The sequence below is a fragment of the Gossypium hirsutum genome, chromosome D12, assembly GCF_007990345.1.
Source record: "Gossypium hirsutum isolate 1008001.06 chromosome D12, Gossypium_hirsutum_v2.1, whole genome shotgun sequence".
NCBI classification, from domain to species: Eukaryota; Viridiplantae; Streptophyta; class Magnoliopsida; order Malvales; family Malvaceae; genus Gossypium; species Gossypium hirsutum.
Window position 1 is genome coordinate 36687395 of NC_053448.1, and position 19909 is coordinate 36707303.

At 34.6% G+C, this 19909-nt stretch overlaps 1 protein-coding gene and 1 non-coding gene across 6 annotated transcripts; both read right to left on the minus strand.

Moving 5' to 3' along the window:
• Positions 1–8334: 8334 nt before the first annotated feature.
• LOC107945526 (probable trehalose-phosphate phosphatase J) lies at positions 8335–14900 on the minus strand. Of its 5 annotated transcripts, none has more exons than XM_041107860.1 (13): positions 14439–14900; positions 13338–13395; positions 11042–11232; positions 10814–10954; positions 10648–10719; positions 10444–10536; positions 10190–10246; positions 9996–10097; positions 9830–9907; positions 9655–9724; positions 9373–9443; positions 9189–9281; positions 8341–9061 (listed from the first exon to the last, which is right to left on the minus strand). In XM_041107860.1, the coding sequence occupies exons 3-13, from the start codon at positions 11108–11110 to the stop codon at positions 8993–8995; spliced, it is 915 nt and encodes a 304-aa protein (XP_040963794.1). In that variant the 5' UTR covers positions 11111–11232; positions 13338–13395; positions 14439–14900; the 3' UTR covers positions 8341–8992. The 5 variants fall into 5 exon arrangements, with proteins under 5 accessions (XP_016735068.1, XP_040963794.1, XP_040963796.1 ...); XM_041107862.1 differs by having other exon boundaries at positions 14366–14900; XM_041107863.1 differs by lacking the exon at positions 13338–13395 and having other exon boundaries at positions 14366–14900.
• A 2574-nt stretch (positions 14901–17474) lies between these two features.
• On the minus strand, positions 17475–17581 carry LOC121224708 (small nucleolar RNA R71). The gene has a single exon (XR_005922453.1). It is a non-coding gene; the product is annotated as a small nucleolar RNA R71 (small nucleolar RNA).
• Positions 17582–19909: the final 2328 nt, after the last annotated feature.

Here is a 19909-nt window from a genome sequence, read left to right on the forward strand (position 1 = left end):
GAGACAAGATCTATAATTTCCCAACCTATTCCACTACAACCGAGGGAGGCAAGGTTTGTGTCTTCGATGTGCTTCGCTGTCGATGCAGGAAGGCAAGATCTGCTATCTTCACTGATCTGTTTTCTGGGGAACATGACATGTGTAATGAATCTAATTATGCCTAATGACTAGGATGTCATGATCAGAATGAATCCAATGCTCCTAACTAGACATGTGTGAATGGTATTTGCATGAATACAAGATTTATTTATTTTCGAGAATAATCCAGCTTAGGTTGTCATTACTCAAAGTTTATCAAAGCTTTAACACTGGCGTGCTACAACGCCTTCTCGCTTGACCGCCTTTTCTGAAAAACATTTAGCTAGGTTGCCCTCCACCGTAAACCTTAAAGTTTAATCCATTGGGGCCCAAAATTTGTACCATCACTCTCCTATTGTAATCCAAGTGTAGAAATATGCAGCTTTTCCTCAATCCTCTTTTATCACAATTCAAGGATATAGGATCTTAATCTTTCTGGTCCCCTTACACCATTTCCAGGGTGTCGTACCAAAGACTCATGCGCAAATGGAGGCTCTCTTCTCCGAGGTAACCTCTTCTTATTGCTTGGTTATCATTGCTTGCTTGTTTATGGCATCTTGTCAATCAATGCATTTGACAACAAAATCCAAAGAGAAAATCTAAATTTAGACTCTTCCTTCTCAAATTTCCAACCTTTAAATTTGGTGTGTTCTAAACAATAGTCCTGTTTTAGGTTCCTCTATTATTTAAAAACTTTTCAGAGTAATATGCAAAACTTCCTTTGTGAAATTTTTATTAGTCCATTGATCATTATTCCAATGCAACATGCTTGCAAAAAGGGTCATGACAATGGATAAGAATAAAGTTGGTTCTAAGCATAGCTCAAAATGAATAAATTATCAAAAACAGTAAAGAAGGATAATAAAGAAATTGATTGGGAATGTATATTTTGGAAAAGAAAAAGTATTCCAAGAACAACAAATTCAATATAAATAATATGAGAATTGGGTGCCCCAGATATCGTATCTTGAACTTCTCTGTACAAACTTTCTGAAGACATGTGTTTAGGAGATCTACAATGCTTTATCGATGTCCCAAGATGTCGCCTACCCTTTCCTGTTGATTCCAGTATAACAAGATTACCACATGCCCCAATCTGAAAAAGATTCGAATCACTCTGATCACTTCATGCCCCCATTCCAATCAATATTTGAGCCGCCCTTTTCGGGTTTTCAACTCAAATCCCTTTGGCCTAAGGTGCCATTTGCGAGTTTTCCCCTTAGCCTTACTTTTTCATTTTTCATTTTTCATTTTCATTTTCACATTTTTTGTGTTTTTTTTTTGAGAAATCAAGGCACCCTTTGCAGGTTTTCACCTTGGTCCCTTCTCCTTCTTAAGGTGAAGTAGTGCTTGACTGAATCTGAGTTTGCAGGATTTTGCGAGTTTTTACCATCTATCCTACTCAAGATCAAAGCTCTTCTGGAAAAGGCCTTTGGTGTCCATTTTCCTCTAAAATCATTTTGTGTAAGAAGGATCTTTCTCAACATTAGGTTTCCCTTATAGAATTCTCTAAGGCGAACCTTTTGGTTGTAGACTCGCGTCATTCGCCTTTAATACATTTGACTGTGCTGCATAGCTTTTAGCTTTTTCCTTCTGATCAGATTGGATTCATTCTGCCTTATCCAACTCTTAGCTCAACTAACACCTGGAGAGAAAAGATTTCTACTATAATGGGTAGAACTACCTCTATCCCTCAAACCAAAGAGAATGATGTTACTCTGATAGGAGTCATGATAGATGTTCAACCAACAAGGAGGGCAAATGGTAATTTCTCATGCCAGTCCTTGTAAGTCTCAATCATTTTTGCAATTCATTGTCTTGCAATACAGTGACAAACTGTGGTGTCTGATTTTGAATTGATTACAGCTCTCAGCTATCGTGTTATCATTCAAGTTCAATGCATTTTCCAATACCATGGCATATGATGACATTGACGCATGCAGTAGCCTCTATCCATTTGATGAAGTAATTAATGACCTCAATAGTGAAGCAATGCCCATTAGAAGTCTTCGATAATGGTGATGTCCATGCCCCATTTTGCTCAAAATTTGAGTCGCCCTTTTTGGGTTTTCAACTCAAAACCTCCTTTGGTTACAAAGTGCCGTTTGCGGGTTTTTGCCTTGGCCTCTCCTTTTCTTTTTCCTTTTTTCTTCTCTCTTTGTCATTTTCATTTTGACTTTGATTTTGATTTTTTTCTTCTATTTTCTGTTTTCGATTTTTTTTTTTTTAGATTGGATCTGAACCCATAGGATTAGGCAAGTCCTTGTTATCCCTTTTGACCAGAACCAATGTTCTTTCTTAATAAAGTTTCCCACATAAGATCTCTCACTTTCACCTTGTATGTGAAAAACCTTCTTTGGTATCAGATTTCTTTCATAGAGCCTTTTGGGGTACAACTACGACAGAAAACTTTGGATCTTCCTCTTTAATCAAAGTAAAATCTAACAACATCTTGAAGGGATAGAAACTGGACTTCAAATGGGCAAAGCTATGCTGAGTAAACAAGAGAGGCATTACCCCGACAAAGAATTGCATCGCTCATACTGTAAATTTCTGACATCACGCTGTTGTGCAGATTTCATTATCAGCGGTTAACCTGAGCATATCCTGGTATGACCATACAAAAACATCTTTGCAATCAGGTCAATTTTAATATTCACCAAGCTCACAATTTCTAATGATTCCTTGTGAGGTAGGATCTGTCTATCCTCTTATTTAACCATCCTTAACAAGTCCGGAGATAAGCTACTATCTATGTTATTTTCAAAGTCATTTGATCCCTCTAAAACATATCTCGCTCAAAAGGAGATTCTAAGTTTGCAGCAGTGTCACTCATGTCATCGATATCTAGGGACCCATAGTAAGTACCAAAGAATGTATGAATTTATGAACAATTATTTGTACAATATGATTATAGATGAATGAATGATGTGGAAGAAAATCCAAAAGAATGAAAGAATCTGGAATTATTCGTAAAGAATGAAAATATTGGCTCAGCAATAATTGCAAAGATGTATTTCATTAAAATAATAACGTTCAGACATGAGCCTATTTCACAAAGGAATTTCTATCATTTTTAGGCTAAAATAACAAAAATGTTCTGAACATTACTCTAAATAAGCTCTAAAAACTACAGGGATTTCTTCCGCAGTCTTAATTGCTTAGAACACTCCCAAATTTATAAGGGCGGATATCTAACAAGGTCTCTTCTTCAGTTTCTTTTCATCGGTGTGAACATTTCCCACTCTTCTTCATGCATTGCATTCACTCCATTATCAATTATGATTGGGTAACGAATTGTCTGCACTGGAGTCATCAAACTTGACAACACCCATGTTAATGAGTCTTTCAACTTGCTTTTTAAAGGCAGTGCAATTCTCTATTGAGTGCCCCGTAATTCTCACATGGTAGTCACATTATACGTTCGCATCATACCATTTGGGGTATGGGGGTTGTAGAGGTTTCAAATGAAAAGGGGAGACAACAGGTGCATCAAACAAATTTTGATACAGTTTCCTGTACGATATTGAGATTGACGTAAATTGGAACTTCTCAGTCTTCATACTAGAATCTTGCCTTGATGAATTTTGTTGATTATCAGCTACCTTTCCTGGTTGACTCACAGCAACTAATTTAGAGTAACCTGTGTTGTTCACCTCATTTTCTCTTCTTCTTGGGGTTGACATCTTATTACTCTCTTCCGCCTCAATTTTTTCATTTCTTATAGCATTCTCAATCATTTCACCATTCATAAATATGTCAGAAAAGCTTTTTATTGTACTTCCTAACATATGCGTGATGAACGGGGCCTTCAGTGTATTGATGAAGAACATTGTCGTCTCTTTCTCCAAGAGGGGTGGCTGAACCTGGACTGCAACCTCCCTCCACCTCTATGCGTACTACCTAAAACTTTCGCTTGGCTTCTTTTCCATGTTTTGCAAAGTGATTCTATCAGGAACCATATCTGTCACATGACTGTATTGCCTTATGAATGCTTGAGCTAGGTCCCTCCATGAACCAATCTTGGTACGGCTCAATTGATTGTACCATTTGGATACTGCTCCAATGAGGTTATCCTGAAAACAATGTATTAATAGCTGATCATTGTTAATATACCCAGTCATTTTCCTACAGAACATGGTGATATGGGCTTCGGGGCAACTGGTCCCACTATATTTCTCAAATTCTAGCATCTTGAATTTGGGAAGAAGTACTAAGTCTGAGACTAAGCTTAGATCCTTAGCGTCAATTCCCTGGTTACTATCAGCGCTTTCCAAGGCTTTGAATTTTTCCTCCAACCATTTATACCTATCTTCCCACCGTTTTGGCAATTCAGCGTTCGTCTTTCCTTCTTCAGCTATTTCATCAAAATCCAGGACGACAAGATTAACCAGATTATCACCAGGGTTAGGACATGATCCAGCCAGAAAGTTCATCGGCATTGAAACATCGGTTTGAAACCGCTGAGGCCTAATTGAAACAGAGGATCCGCGCGGAGGTACCTCAGTCTGAACCTACGCATGCAGAGGCGTAAGGCCTGGAGGATAGGTAGGTCTATCCTTGTCTTCTTCATCATTTACCATAAGACCTTTCCCCTTATTTACTCCTTTAGTCAGTAAATGGGTCAATTCAACCATCGCATCTTTTTGAGCCTTGATCAATTTTTCCATCATGTCTTCTTGGATTCTATCTAGCCGCTCTTGCATTTGTACTTGTAACCGTTCTTGCATATCCTTTTGCATTTGCTCCAATTTTTCTAATCTTTGATCCATTTCCTTAGTTTTGCGACAAGTACCATAATGATGTTTGGTTGGTTGGTTGGTTTTCCAGATTAGCTGAAACAAATTTACTCAATTAGACTCTTTCAATGGACTTTAATGCATGTAATGCAATGCAGATGCATGAAGTGATTGCCTAAAGAGATGTTAATTTTGATTCAATTACATTTAGAAAACTTTATTAGAAAGAAAATTCCTTTACATAAAGCAGAGGCATGTACGGCTTCGCCCTTGTATTCCAAGAGACAATATCGATCTTTTTCTTCGTCCGCATGTTTGAGATAATCTCGCCAATTTCCAATAGATGCCACTGCTAGATCCTTTTCTTGATCTTGGTTGCGATCCATCATTTACCCATCTTCATAAGGCTCGTCAGCTTCTTTAAGGGAATTGAAACGTTGAAGGCTTCTAGACAGTCATTTTGAATCTTCGGGCCATGAAATGAAGTCACGAACTCTTTCATCACCATTCCTATGTTTCTTGGGATATATTCAGGCTGTCGTATTACTTTCCACTTTATCAAGGAATCCGTATTCCATGATAAGCTTTCTAATTTAGTAATCGGATTTGAATCAATATCTCTTTCCTAAGATACAAATGTAATGCAAACACAATCAAAGCACAACAAGAGGGGTTACTACAAAAATAGAAGCAAACAAGGAAAACAAAAGTACCTAGTCGGGTAAACACTAGGGATTTGGAGCGGCTCTACCTAGGATGGGTTCCTAAGGTCTTCTACATGCGGTTTGGCTCTAAAGAGAAAGTACCTGAACCAGCAGATTCCTCGATCTTCACCCATTATAGGCTCATACAGACCGAGTTCGGTTCAGGGGATACATTTCCCTATGGCTGCACGGAGATGAAAATCTCACGAAGACATAGGTACGTATGTATCCCAGAAGTGATCTACTATCCTGCACGGAGGTGAAAACCTCACGAAGGAGTAGCTTCTCACTCCCACTTAAAAGGGTAAGACTAAACAATCTTTATGCAATATGATGCCAATTTATAAAATTCAATTTACAGTAATCATGCAAGAAAATGCAAAGAAAGGATCATAATTTTTAAATCAAATTTTCAATTTTCGATAATAAGATAAAAAAACAATCAATTTTACGGCTTGACTCTCTAAAAGTCCCCAGTGGAGTCGCCAAGCTGTCGAAATCTTTTTTTTTGAATTTGAAAAATAGGGATCGACTTTTGAAAATAAAATGGGAGTCGCCATCGATCTTTTATTGAGGTGTGATCAGATCACCTTGAAAATAATTTTGGGTCTGCGAATTTTGAGAAAACAAGTTCGGGAGTTGGTTACGCACGAGGAAGGGTTGGCACCCTCGTAACGCCTAAAATTGGTACCAAATTGATTGTTTAATGTCTTAGGGTCAAAATTTTGAAAAGATTTTGAAATACGATCCTTTGAAGTTCAAATTTGGATAAATCAAATTGAATGATAAGACACACTCATTTCGAAGAAATAAATTATCACACTCAGTGAGTTAGGATGCAACAATTCAGTGAGTTAGGATGCAACAATTCAATCATCAAAATTAAGTGTGCCTTTTTTAATTTTTAAATTTTAAAATTCATGTATTTTGAGAAGGTTGTTTGGTCATTTAAGTCAAACGAGAAATTAGAATCTAATAAGTTAGGTTTCGATTTCTCGAAGTTCTTAAACATCAAACATTGCCTTTATTTTAAAATTGGGATAACATAATGTCACATCCAGTAAGTTAGGATCCGACATTTTGAAATCCTAAATGCTTAGTTTTAAAATTGTATGGTTTTAATTAAATAAACACATTGCGATCTAAATTCATCGAGAAGAATTGGAACCCAGTAAGTTAGGGCACAATTCTCTCCAGAAATATAAACGCTAGGTTTTTTTTTTATTGTGAAATAGAATGATTATTGTGCTTTAAAATAAAACAATTCTTATAAACGAATTATGATAGAATAGCAAAACATAATGCAAAAGATAAACAGCAGCTTAAACTTACACTAATGAGCAATTAAGCAAGTAATAGGCAAATACAAACAAGACTAACACCAATAATCTTAATCATTTTATGCAAATATCAAAATCAATATTCAAAAGCTAAATAAATTTATTACCAAAAATTTTTAAAAGATACTTCAAGATAAAAAGGATCTTATGTATAAAAGTTCTAAAATAAATTACGTATGCAAGTTCAGAATAGACTTGAAATAAAATAACCATTGGATAGTTGAATTTGAAATATATTCGAAGCGAATTTCATACATATATTAATTTAATAAAAGTAATACATATAAGATAAAAACATCATAGTAATAATACATATATGCATAAATATTGAAGTATATAAAGGATTCAAAGTGAGTTCTTTTTCTTTTTTTTTTAAAATAAAAAATAAAAACCAATTCTAAATGAGCACATAAACACATCAATAACTTAAAATTAATAATCGTAATAAGATCAGAATAATGATATGCCCTAGAAATGAATAATTTAATAAGTTATACATAAGAATACTAGCATTAAGAAAAATATTATCATGTAAACATCAAATATGTAGTCCATATAAAAATAGGAGAATTTTAAGATATAACATGAAATAAAACATTAAAATACATACAAATTATATCAAATTTCATAAAATAAATATATTAACAAATGATGAATTAAATAATAAGATGTTAAATTTGAAAACCAAAGTTTATAATGAATTTCTAAAAAAAATAATGTCTAATAAATTTAAAATAAGATTAATTTGGAAATATTAAAGTGATACTAAAAAATAAACTATGTCCAAATAAAATTAATTTAATTTTAAATTAAGTTAATAAAAGCTTGGTCGAAATTGAAGTGAAAAAAAAAACGAGATATAAGAAAATGATGGAACAAGAATTACATTGAAATTAAAACAAAATTTAATGGGTAGCAAACATGAATAAAAGTAAAAGGAAAATAAAATTTGTACTGGATTAAAAACCGAGGGACTAAAGCTGCAAATAAACGCATAAGTACAAGGGTTCAAATCTGATTGATAAAAACGACGTCGTTTGTCTTTGGATCGAAATGAAAATAAAATAAAATATGCGGTACCATTTTAAAACCTGAAGAAAACCGATTTGAAATAAAATCTAATGTGAAGGTACTTATTGTGCAAAAATCCCATCAGACCCAAAGCGCGCGGATCCTTCCCCCAGGTCGGGTCACCGCACGGGTCAAAGGCCGCTAAACGGCGCTGTTTCAATGCCATTGTATTGGCTCTGAACGGCGGCGTTTTAATTCTTGCGCTTTAAACTAAAATAAGCCCTAAACAAACCTATCATTTTTATTAAGATAAAACCTAAACTAAAGTAAACTCTGCGCCGTTCGACAATTTGTTCTTCAGGTTCTTCGATCCCCTTTTCAACTCCGATGACGACGGAGAGAAAGAAGATGCGGTCACCAGGTATATTACTCCCCTTTTCCTTTTATTGTTTTTCTACTCAAATAAAGAACTAAACAATCATAGAAACAAAACCAAAAGAAAAAAGAAACCTCGATGCGAAACAAAATTTCAATCACCTTTCAATATTTTTTATTTTCAATATTTTTCTCTGTATTGATATTGTGTGTAGAGGAAAATGAACCCCCTTTTACAGATTCAAAAACATCTTTATATAGCCAAATCCAGAAAAAAATAAATCCAAATACATCCCCTTTTTTTCTTTGCCCTTTCTGCTATTTTTTTGCTCCTTTTTGCCTGCTATTTTCTGTCCGCCTTTTCTTGTTTGCTTGCGCTTTGTTGCTTTGTGTGTTGCAGGTGTACGACCGTACGGTGATGTGGACGTGGCACATACGTGGGGAGAGGCGTGCTCGTGCGGAGGTGACAGAGGCTAGGGCAGGAGCGGCGGCTAGCTAGGGTTTCCTCTTGGCTGAAAACTAGTTTAGGTTTTGGGCCATTCGGGCTTTAGGGTTTTAATTCTTATTGGGCCGTTCGAGCCATTGTAATTTTGGGTTTAAATTTTCTATAAATGGACTGTTTTTGTTTTTATCATTTGGGTTTGTTTTGCTGGTATGGGCCCAGACAAAAATGGGCTCTTACACGCCCTTTTAAGATTCTTCCTAGGGTGGTGGACTAGTATTATTTTACCCATATCTTCTGTCTTTACATTCTGGATTGAGCTTGTAAAGATAATTGTTTCCACTCAACCAAGCGCCGTAAAAAATCCATCACCTGCAAAAAGAAACAAGATTTACTATTTCTGTTATGATATTACGTCCGATATTTATTGCAATTGACCATACTAACATTTATGGTCAAATGCAATAAATGTAAAATGATGCACTGGTTTAGAACTCACCTCGTCTGGTTCTTGTAAAGAATATGATGCACTGGTTTCCTTGGGAAACTTGGACACAAGAATACCAAAGCCTTGTCCTCTGTCTCTCAATATCTACAAAAATAATAAAAATCAAAGTATTAGCAAGATCCACTAGTTTATAAATTAAAGAGATGCCTTGGCTTTGATTTTGAGCATTGGATACCTTGAATGCATCTTCATCTGTGCGATCATCTCCAATGTAGACGGGAAAAACATCGGTACAGTTAGCGAATCCTATAGAAACACATTTTATAATCATGGTTAGTGAGCAGAGAATATCATGTCATTATTTTGCTAGCATTAACAATTTTAAGGGAAATAAAGTATTCAAGTGGAGGTGGCTGCTGTTTTAACACTTTATGAGTTATATATAATATATATTTGCGGACATGAAGTGGAGATGGTCAACAATCAAACAACATGTAATAAATTATGTAGTACTTACCAAGAGATTCTAACAAAAATTCAAGGGCTTTCCCTTTGTCCCATTTAATTGTAGGACGAATTTCTAAAACCTGCAGCACGCAGCAAATATCATTCAAACTCAGATTTCTCTAACTAATAAATGAATATCATCGAAGGTGAGGAAAAAAAAGATCAGATTGCATCCCCGTTCCTACCTTTCTGCCTTGAGTTAACCGAAGTTTGGGGTATTCCTTTAAAACTGACCTAACCTGCTGTGCTAGTTCACTCCATTTCTGTATTTTTAATAGAGAAAATTTCTGTGTAAGCAAACAGTGATTTCTGATAATAAGATGATAATAGTAATTGCTATTGGGATTTTACCTTTTCATCAACACAACGGAAGTGTACTGAAAGACAAAACTTGTTGTTCTCAACCTTAGCTCCTGGAGTTGATTTTGTAGTATCAACCAATTGTTTGTAAACCTGGAAAGTTCACAAACAAAAATGAAAATTAAGCTCTTTGCTTTAATTCCCATGGAGTGGTTGAATTAATCAAGACTGTGAAGAACACCAACCTCATCAATCATGGGAAGAAATTCACTAGCTGGTTGGAAGAGAACAGACTCACCATCCTGTAAGTGCAGAAGCACAGGATAAACGAGGTGAAAGAGTTGGGAAAAGTTTATGTTCCTTTTAACCATTAGGTACAAGCACTGAAATGCACGAGCGAGTTAATCTAGCTAGTTCATACCATCACTTTTACGAGCGAACATACTCTTTCCCTGCAGTTAAAAAGAAAAAGAAAAGGTTACCAATGCATCTCACTTACGCTTTTAGATTTGGAACGTTTCTCTGGCCCTTTAATGTCCAGGCCGTGACTTCCAGCGTAGTAGAGCTCAGCTAATTTGACAAATTTGTACACCTGTAATTTGCAAAACAAGGAAACAGTTATCGAATGTGAATACCTAAATGGACAAAAAGGAAAAAAAAATGGTGATTGCTTATTCTCAAGATCTAAGGCATGAAAATGTACCTTGTCTCTGCATCTGCCACTCACTATAGCGGTAGGAAAACACTTGGCAAGCTTTCGCACAGTCTTTCTAATCTGATTTATTACACAAACATGAAAAGTTCGTTAACCGGAAACTAATTATAGAAAGGGCTAGACACTGTCTGTTTCATATAAACAAATAGCCAACCTTCTTGGACATGAAAGCTCGATCTGGATCCTCAACAATTGGTGAAAGAGTGCCGTCATAATCAAGAAACATTACTATTTGTTTCCCTTTTGATGCATCTATTATTTGTTCCAACATCTCAAGGGCAGATGGATGATGGAGCTGAATATTGTCATAAACAATAAAATTTTCAGAATCTTTTGATTGTTGTAAATACCAAAGGCACCAGCCGGATAGCTTAGCACTTACATTCCAGGTAACTTGGTCATCTGTAACGGAAGATGTGGATTTTGTATGAGTTGGAGAAGAAGCTCTCATGGAATCAACCCATGCATTAACTCTTGCTCCAGAGATAATTTCACGGTTTTGCAGCAACTTCTTTGTTTTAATGGAGATTTTATATCCTGGAGACGCTAGCGGATTTTGCGCTGATACGGTTACTGTGATCGACATGTTGAGGACAGATTTTGCATCAGTGATCATCACATTTTTACCAGCAATATTCTTTGCACTATCTTCAAAGAAACTCACTTCAAAGGAAAAACAAACCCCACAAAAACATTTTCGGTAAAGCTTTTAGCATGAAAACTAAAGACCCCGAGCCTCCAAACTCCAAAAACAAAACTTACCCATTTTGGTAAATTAAGGTAGTTAAAAGAGTACTCTGTTTTGTTTTGAGGAAGCCTGAAAGATTGGAAACCAAACCAGATTGCAAGGCTAAAACTGAGAAAACATTGAAAGATATTTTAACGAACGGAGGCAGAGGGCAGAGAAATTATACATAGAAGTGAAGGGAATGTATGTGAGAGATACACGGGGTTTGATCATTGAAGCCCATTTTATAGGCAACCAAACACTAACCGACGAAACCAACTAATGCCCCCCTCTGCCCCAAACTCTTAACCATGGGACCCACCAATATCCTGTTTAAATATTTTCTGCGGGATCCACTCTGGTACCCAGTTTAGAGATTGAGGCTTAGTTTCGATGGGCGGTGTTTTAGTTACAGTGAGATTAAAAGTAGTGTTGGCGGTGAGATTAGTTACTGTAGCGGTGAGATTGGATACTGTAGCGGTGAGATTAAAAACAGCGGTGGAGTGTGTGTTTGGATTCAAACGTATATGTAGCGGTGAAGTGAAAATAGAAAAGGACTTTTAAGGACATTAGATTAAAAATGATATATAATAGAAGTTTTTTAAATTATTTAACAATTACAAAATTAATAAATGATTAAAAATTATTACAATTATATTTATTTTTAATAATAAATAATTAAAAATGAATTAAAACTAGAGAAAAATTAAAAAATTATTACTATTCATTCTTATTTAAAATCTCTTTAATGAAATATTTACAATACCCTTTTTCTCAATGTCTGTGAGTCTTAATGCATGTTATTTCAAATGTTTGTCATCAGTAACTCAATGCAAGACATTGCTAGCACCAAATAACTTCAAAACTAAAACCAACCGTTGGCTAGTAACTGAAATAGTTTTGTTGGCTGTTTGATTAAAATAAATGAACTTATGTGGGTGAAGAAGTTAAATGAGGCCATTTAAAATTCACTGCGTGGCTGAAAAAATAGGTTGCCTAGACTCATCAGATGAGAGTACCACATCTAACATAGTCATGCTCAATATTTTTCATATATTTGAAAGACTATATCCCCATACCTATTCCAAATATATGCCGAAACATGTAATTTACGGTAAAACAAGAGTCCAGGTAGCATATATTACAGTTCTTAATACAATATATGATTACTATCAGTATGTTGTGCCCATACCTTTCCAAATATATGCCGAAACATGTAATTTACGGTAAAACAAGAGTCTAGGTAGCATATATTACAGTTCTTAATACAATATATGATTACTATCAGTATGTTGTGCCATGATTAAAGCTTCATTCCATATCCCTCCAAAGCTTCTATTTTATTGCTACATTACAAATGAAGCCAATAAATATAAGAGGGCAATCTTCTAAGATAAAAAAGAAACTGAAGCTTGAATACACAAAGGAAATAATTTCTTGGCCTTTCTAAATCCATATGTTTGATGCGGTTCAACTTTATGGTTTAGTTGTCTTGGAAGATGCTAACGCAATTGGAGTGATGGAACTAACTACAGTTTTCGACCAGCTTGTTTAATCATCCGCTCACCTTCAAAACAAGTACTTGAAACTGTCCTACTATACATCATCATAGTAGAGCCCAATATATCATATCTGAATCCACATGCTTGTTTGCAACTAGTTTGCAACTAGTCTATATGATGATGTTTATTGAATGAGATAAACTATGCAGTTCAATGAAAGAATGAAAGCATCTATCTAATAAAATTTAAGGCCCTTTTAGATTTGGTGTGAAGGTAGCAGAAGAAAGCCATTGAGCCAGATATCATAAAAACTAATCAGTAAGATGATAGCCAATTGTAATACACCTAGCCAGCCTTTGTTAGGACTTTGCAACACGTTTCAAAGCAAGAAAGAGAGGTAGCATACTGGTAAAACCAATAAAACCAGGGGGGATATAAAACAGACTTACTGAGGACAACATATAAGTTATGACATTTCAGCACAATGACAAGAATTTCCTCTCCGATCTGGAACAAAGAGCAGCTATACCATAAATATCAATAGTTGCAAAGATAGATCACAACCCAAACAGAAGATCAACTCTTCAATCTTCTGGTTTACTAATGCTTTCGGTTCATGCATTCAACAGCCAAATAAAAACTAGAAAGTATATGCAGCTATGATGCAGTATAATGACTAAATGCGCCAAATGGATTCCGTAGCATCTCAAAGTTTACCACCCATAAGTGCACGAATCAATGACCACTCACTAAAGATAGTCCTTATTTACAACACAAGTACCTAACTCAAAGTCTAATAATTCCATGGGAACCTTTAGCAAGTAAAATCCTATATTAAAAATTAAAGCATTAATAGATTTCAGAAGGTCACTCTTCTAAAGAAAGTGAAGTGTTTTATTATAATAAAAGCAAAGCATAAAAGCAACTTTTGAAACCATTTCTAGGCCTCAGCTTCTTAGAAACACATCTTCAGCAAATAAATCATATACAAGCTGAGCATAGTAAAGAAAATGCAGAAATTGAAACATAGGAAACAGCTACTAACTTAAATTCAATTGTCTTTTCATTAACAAGCATTCAACAGCAAAATTAAGTAAACTAGAGGACTTTTCAATGAACAGAGCAAATATATACAAGAGGCTAAACTTAAATTAAAATTCTCTCTTAAAAAAACATAAACCACTGAACTAAGCTCCGAATTCTAGGGTTCTTATTTTTACTTTTGTATGGATGAATTTGAGAAAATCTTATTTGGAAAAACAATGCATATAAAAACACTGTCAAATCATTTTAACATTCAGTTGATGCTGAGTTGGAATGGGAAACTGAAACCATAAAATCTGAGCCAAAGCTTCATTTTATAAACAAAGTGAAAGAAAACTACAACCAATTCTTTACTGGTTTTTCATTTCAACAGAAAGGAACAGGAAAAATAAATGAAATATGAAAAATAAAATTCAACAGAAAGGAAGATTACCAGTCTTGAATTTGCGGTAGAATTTCTGATGCTTTCAGCTGAAGAGGAACGGAAGAAGGAGAAAGAGCCTTACCTGGATGAAGGAGGAACCGGAAGAGGTCCTTGACCAAACTGATTTGCAACCCAAGGGGAAGGGGAAGGGGAAATGAGAGAAGAAGGCTAACCAAACATCAGAAAAGCCTGAAAATGCAACTGAAGAATATATGGGTAAAAGAGGAAAAGAAAAAGAAACTGAAGTTGCTAAATTTTTCCTGGAGTAAAATGCTCCAGTCTGGAATTAAATCTTCAGTGAGGTGAAATGCATTTTTAACGTACTGAAGAATGCTTTCCAAATAGCCTTGCGTTTACTAATATTTCAGGTGCAATTTTTTTTAGCCTAAAAAAATCAAGGCACTGAGAACCAATTGCATCCAAAGGAAGCCTAAGAGAAGCCGGGTAAGTAAACGCAAAGATAAGGAACATTTTCATGCTTTAATTTTTTTCTTTTTCATTTAACATGAAATGAAACTTTACAATTCGTGGTTATACAACCGTATTGAAGGAAGCAGTCACAGAGCTGTGGGAACTGTTTGATTTATACTAAACTCTAAGCTTACATCAAAATTTCTAATTTTTATTAAAATTTTTAATATTTTTGTTAGAAATTTTAGTATTAGTATAAATAAAAAAATTTGGTATACTGTTTGGAGCTCACAGTAAAACCAACCTTGCAGTTCTGCGCCGTTGAATACAATGCATTGTTGACTCCCATCTCGTGGATTTCAGCCACATGTAAGACCAAGTCACATGTTACACTCACTAGTTTGGAGATGTTAAAATTACGGTAGTGTATCTAATTTCCTGTTAACATGATTAGGAAATTTTTTTCGTCAAAGTCGAACAAATATATAAACGCAAAAATTGTCTGGTTATCAGTCATTTATGTTTTTAAGATGATTGCCTTATTTTCACCACTCTAAAAGTCAATAATTTGCTTTCAATTAAAAAATTCTGGATGATTTTCAAAGAGCTATCGGACAAAGAATTAATTTCACTAAATCCGCTCTATTCTTCTCTCCGAACACATCTTATACGAAAAGATACGGAAACAAAAAAATTGAAAATTGTTTTAACATGAAAATTATGGATTCTAAAAATTCCTATTTGGGCCTTTGATAAATGCTAAAAGTAACATATTATAGCCTCATTCTTAATGCGTTTTTGGATGATTATTGATTTAAAATGGTAAATTTTATGCTTCTAATCCTTTAAATTCATGTTTATATATTTAAGAGTGCATTTGGGAGCAAAAGGAGCGAAAAATGAAAAATCGGAACAAGTATCAAGAGCCACACGGGCATGACACAAGGCCGTGTGAGCCACACAGGTTGTCACACAGCCATGTGTCAGACCGTGTCAAACTTGCAAACTACACTCTGAAAACGTGAAAAAACACATATTTTAGGTTTTTTGGGCATTCCAGGACCTATATATACAAAATATAAGAAAAGGTGAGTAAGCCGTTAGAATATTGAAGAAAACAACTGGAAAAACGCCATTGAAGTCGACTCTGAAGCAGATTTCCATCAAGATTGAAGATCTCCTCTTGATTTCTTTAAAGTCTATTATGAGTTTCTTTATTTCTTGTGGCTATACTATCTTTTGGATGTTTTTATTTGCGATTATGAACTAATTTTCTAAATACCTAGGGGAGATGAACCCTATGATGAATTATGTCTTTTGAGTTCTGTTTTACGCAATAAATATTTTGATCTTATTCTTAATTATGTGTGCTTATTTCTTGGTTTAATATTTCTAAACTATTAATCCATGTTTGATGTGCTTAAATCAGAGGAGGAATAGACCCTATTTAAGAGTAGATCTAGCATAATTGAGTGGAGTTGTATGCAATCCTAGAAATAAGATGACACAAATCTACCATATTAGAGTCAAATGTAATAGGGGATCCATAGACCGAGTTAACGCGATAATAGAGGTTTTAATTAAAAAGAAATTTCAATTAATCAACCTAGAGTCAGTTGCTCTTAGTCTTGAAGAGAGATATTAGTATAATTTAGAAATTTCTACGGATCAAGATACTGAGTGAAGGAATTGTTTAATTCAGATTGATAATGATAAATGAAATCTAGGTGGATTCTTTCCTGGGTATTGTTTTTCTTTTTGGTTGTTAATCATTTGTTTTCCTGATTCATTCTTTGTCATGTTCTTTAGTTAGTTAATTTAGTTAATTTTAGTTTTAACCAATCTCTCCAATTTATTGGTTAAATAATAGAAAGACAATAATTAGTAGTACTTTTAGTCATCGTGGGAACGATATCTTTGCTCAATGTAGCTATACTATTAATTGATTGGTGCACTTGCCTTAGTCAGATTTTTAGTTAGTTTATGACTGCAATCAAGTTTTTGGCGTCGTTGCAGGGATTAAAATATTAGGAAAATTTTGTTTATATTAATTTAGCCATTTTATTTTATTTAAAATTTTTTGTTTTTAATTTAATTTTTATAATCTAATTTTTCATTTGTTTGCTTCTAGCTGGCTCTTTTGGTTTATGACTAGAGGAAACCCGTTCGATCCATTACTTTTTGACAATGAGATTGAAAAGATTGCTCGTAGAAATTGTACAAGGGTTAGAGAAGCAATGCAAGGTCAACAAAATATAGTAGATGATCAAGACGAAAATGATATTACTGTGGAGATAGGTGATAATCAAAAAAATCAGCTACCTCTTGCACACCTACTCCTCGTACTATGTATGATTATGCTAAGCCCACTCTGATTGAGACTAAATCGAGTATTGTGAGATCGACTATTGCTGCAAACAATTTCGAGCTGAAGTCGAATACAATTCAGATGATACAATAGTATGTTTAGTTTGATGGTTTGCACAATGAATATCCGAATACTCATCTGGTTAACTTTCTAGAGATTTGCGACACTTTCAAGATTAATGGCGCTACTGATGATGCCGTATGCTTACGGCTGTTCCCATTCTTATTGAGGAGCAAGACAAAATAGTAATTGAATTCATTGCCATGAGGTTCTATTGCAACTTGGGATAAGATGACTAAGAAGTTTATTTTAAAGTACTTCCCATCGGCTAAAATAACTAAGTTGATGAATGATATCTCTTTTTTTGGTCAAATTGATTTGGAGACATTATATGATGCATGGGAGAAATTTAAGGATCTTTTGAGAAGGTGTCCTCATCATGGATTACCTTTGTGGCTGCAAGTTCAAACCTTCTACAATGGTTTGAATCCCATGACTAGACAATTAATTGATGCAACAGTTGGTGGAACACTGAATAATAAAACACCTGAGGTAGCTCAAGAGTTTATTGAGGAAATAGCACTAAATAATTATCAGTGGCAAGTTATGATAACAAAACCGATGAAAGCAACTGATTTTTTAATCTAGATCCAGTTGCGATGTTGACAAGTCAAGTAGAAGCTCTGAATAAGAAAATTGATGGTTTAAATTTTTCTATGCAGGTGAACCCGATAATGCAATGTGATGCGAATGGAGCGGGGATGAATAATTCAAAATATTCACCCTTTAAGTCTAACATGGAGCAAGAGCAAGTTGACTTTTCAGGTAATAATTCTAAACCTCAAAATAACCCCTATAGCAATAATTATAATGTAGGTTGGAGAAACCATCCAAATTCAGAATATTAAGGTACCTATGATCTTAGGTTGACCCTTTTTAGCAACTACTAGAACTGTTATTGATGTGAGTACTAGTGGACTTATGCTTCGTGTAGGTATGAAAAGATTACTCTTCAAGCACGTAATTTTGTGAGAGTACTTAGTGAGCGAGATGATACTAATTGTTCTATTAATGTTAGTAACTATGTGGCTCAACGTTCTTTACAGGAAATCCATCATAAAAACATGTTGGAGCCATATTTTATTCAAACTGATAGAACTCGAGGTACAAGTGAAGAGCGAATGGTGCAGCTCAATGAATTAGATGAATGGAGACCGAAGGTTGATAAGAGAGGAGTTTTGACTCCAAGATCCGCCTTAACCGTGAGCTTAAAAAGGGAGGTCAAGCATAGAATCTAAATAAGTGCTTCTCGAGAGGCAACCCGAGTGTTTTTGTGTTATTTATTTATTTTAATTTCTTAAAAAAATTTTAAAAACTGAATTCTTTTAAAAAATTTTACATTCATTTTTATTTTTATTACTTGAAAAAAAAGAAAAAAATTAGAAAAAAAAATTTTGAGATTTTTTTCTTGAAAAGAAAAAAGTGGTCCCCATGGTCTGGGGTGATCCACACGGCCGTGGGAGACACACGACCTGGACACATAGGTATGTCTCAAGCCATGTGTATATTGGAGCTAATTTTTTCAATTTTATTTTGACCCATACGGGCACAAAGAGTTACATAGGCTGGAGACATGGCCGTGTAAGACACACGACCTGTCACACGGGCGTGTGGTAGACCGTGTGGCTCACACAGGCTCACACACGGGCGTGGGAGAAGCAAAGGAGTATTGCACACGGCCTAGCACATGGCTGTGTGTGACACACGAGTGTGTCCTTGGCCGTGTTGTTACTAGGCTTATTTTTACTTAATTTTTATCACACACGGTCTAGGTCATTTCACACGGCCTGACCACACAGTTATGTGAGTGGCACATTACCATGTACTTTGTTTTCCTTTTTAAGGCTAGTTATTTTTTTTTCTTTTTTTTCCTCTGTTGTTTCTTTCCTACCCCAATGATTTCATTTAGTTTTATATTTTATTTATTTTTATTTTTATGTTTTTTGTGTATTATTTTATTTTATTATGCATTGTACTTTTATTGTTTTGTCGGCTATTTTTCTATTTTGTTATCTTTGTATCTTCTTATTCATTTTTTTCTATTTTCTTATTAGTTTTCTCGGAAACATGAACTTCATTTAGAATCGCCCACGATTTCGGTTTTAAATATTCCGATGAATTCATCCAAATTCAGGGCAGTTTCAATTCTCTTCCTCATGATATTGTACTTATTTTGTGATTTTACTGTTTGTACATTGAGGGAAATGTACATCTTAAGTGTGGGGAGGATTTTATATGTTTACTCGATATAGCCCCTGAATTATTATTTGTGTTTAAATAATTTTCTCAAACCTAACATTGACGTAATTTCTTTTAATTTAGAGTTTTTATTGATTCAGTTTTGGAATAATTTGTGAATTTTTTTTGCATTGTGTGATTTATACTTTAAAACATGAGGGAGCCAAGCATGTTAAGTTGTTTTTCAGAAATTATAATTTTAGGTTGTCTCCCTAAACTGAAAAGTTATTTTGAAATTTTAAATTTGCAAGTTTGACATCAAAACTATAATTTTTTGTGAGCTTTTGGGCCTATAAAACATATATTTTATTTCGTGCTCATTTTATTTTTGGTTGTGAGTATGTCAACTTGATTTGGAGTTCTAGAGCTTGCTTCGATTATGCATGTCAAGACCACATTATTGATTTGATATACTGAGATGATAGAGACTTAAGAATTAAACCACTTAACCTGTAAAAAGCTTACCTATTGAATTA

Excerpts from the sequence above, each read along its gene's own strand:
- LOC107945526 (XM_016879579.2), bottom strand. The coding sequence starts at position 11,275 with ATGATCACTGATGCAAAATCTGTCCTCAACATGTCGATCACAGTAACC. Across the intron at positions 9,725-9,829 it reads GGTTAACTCAAGGCAGAAAG|GTTTTAGAAATTCGTCCTAC; the intron begins GTAGGAACGGGG and ends TGCGTGCTGCAG. Across the intron at positions 9,444-9,654 it reads ATTTTTGTTAGAATCTCTTG|GATTCGCTAACTGTACCGAT; the intron begins GTAAGTACTACA and ends GTGTTTCTATAG.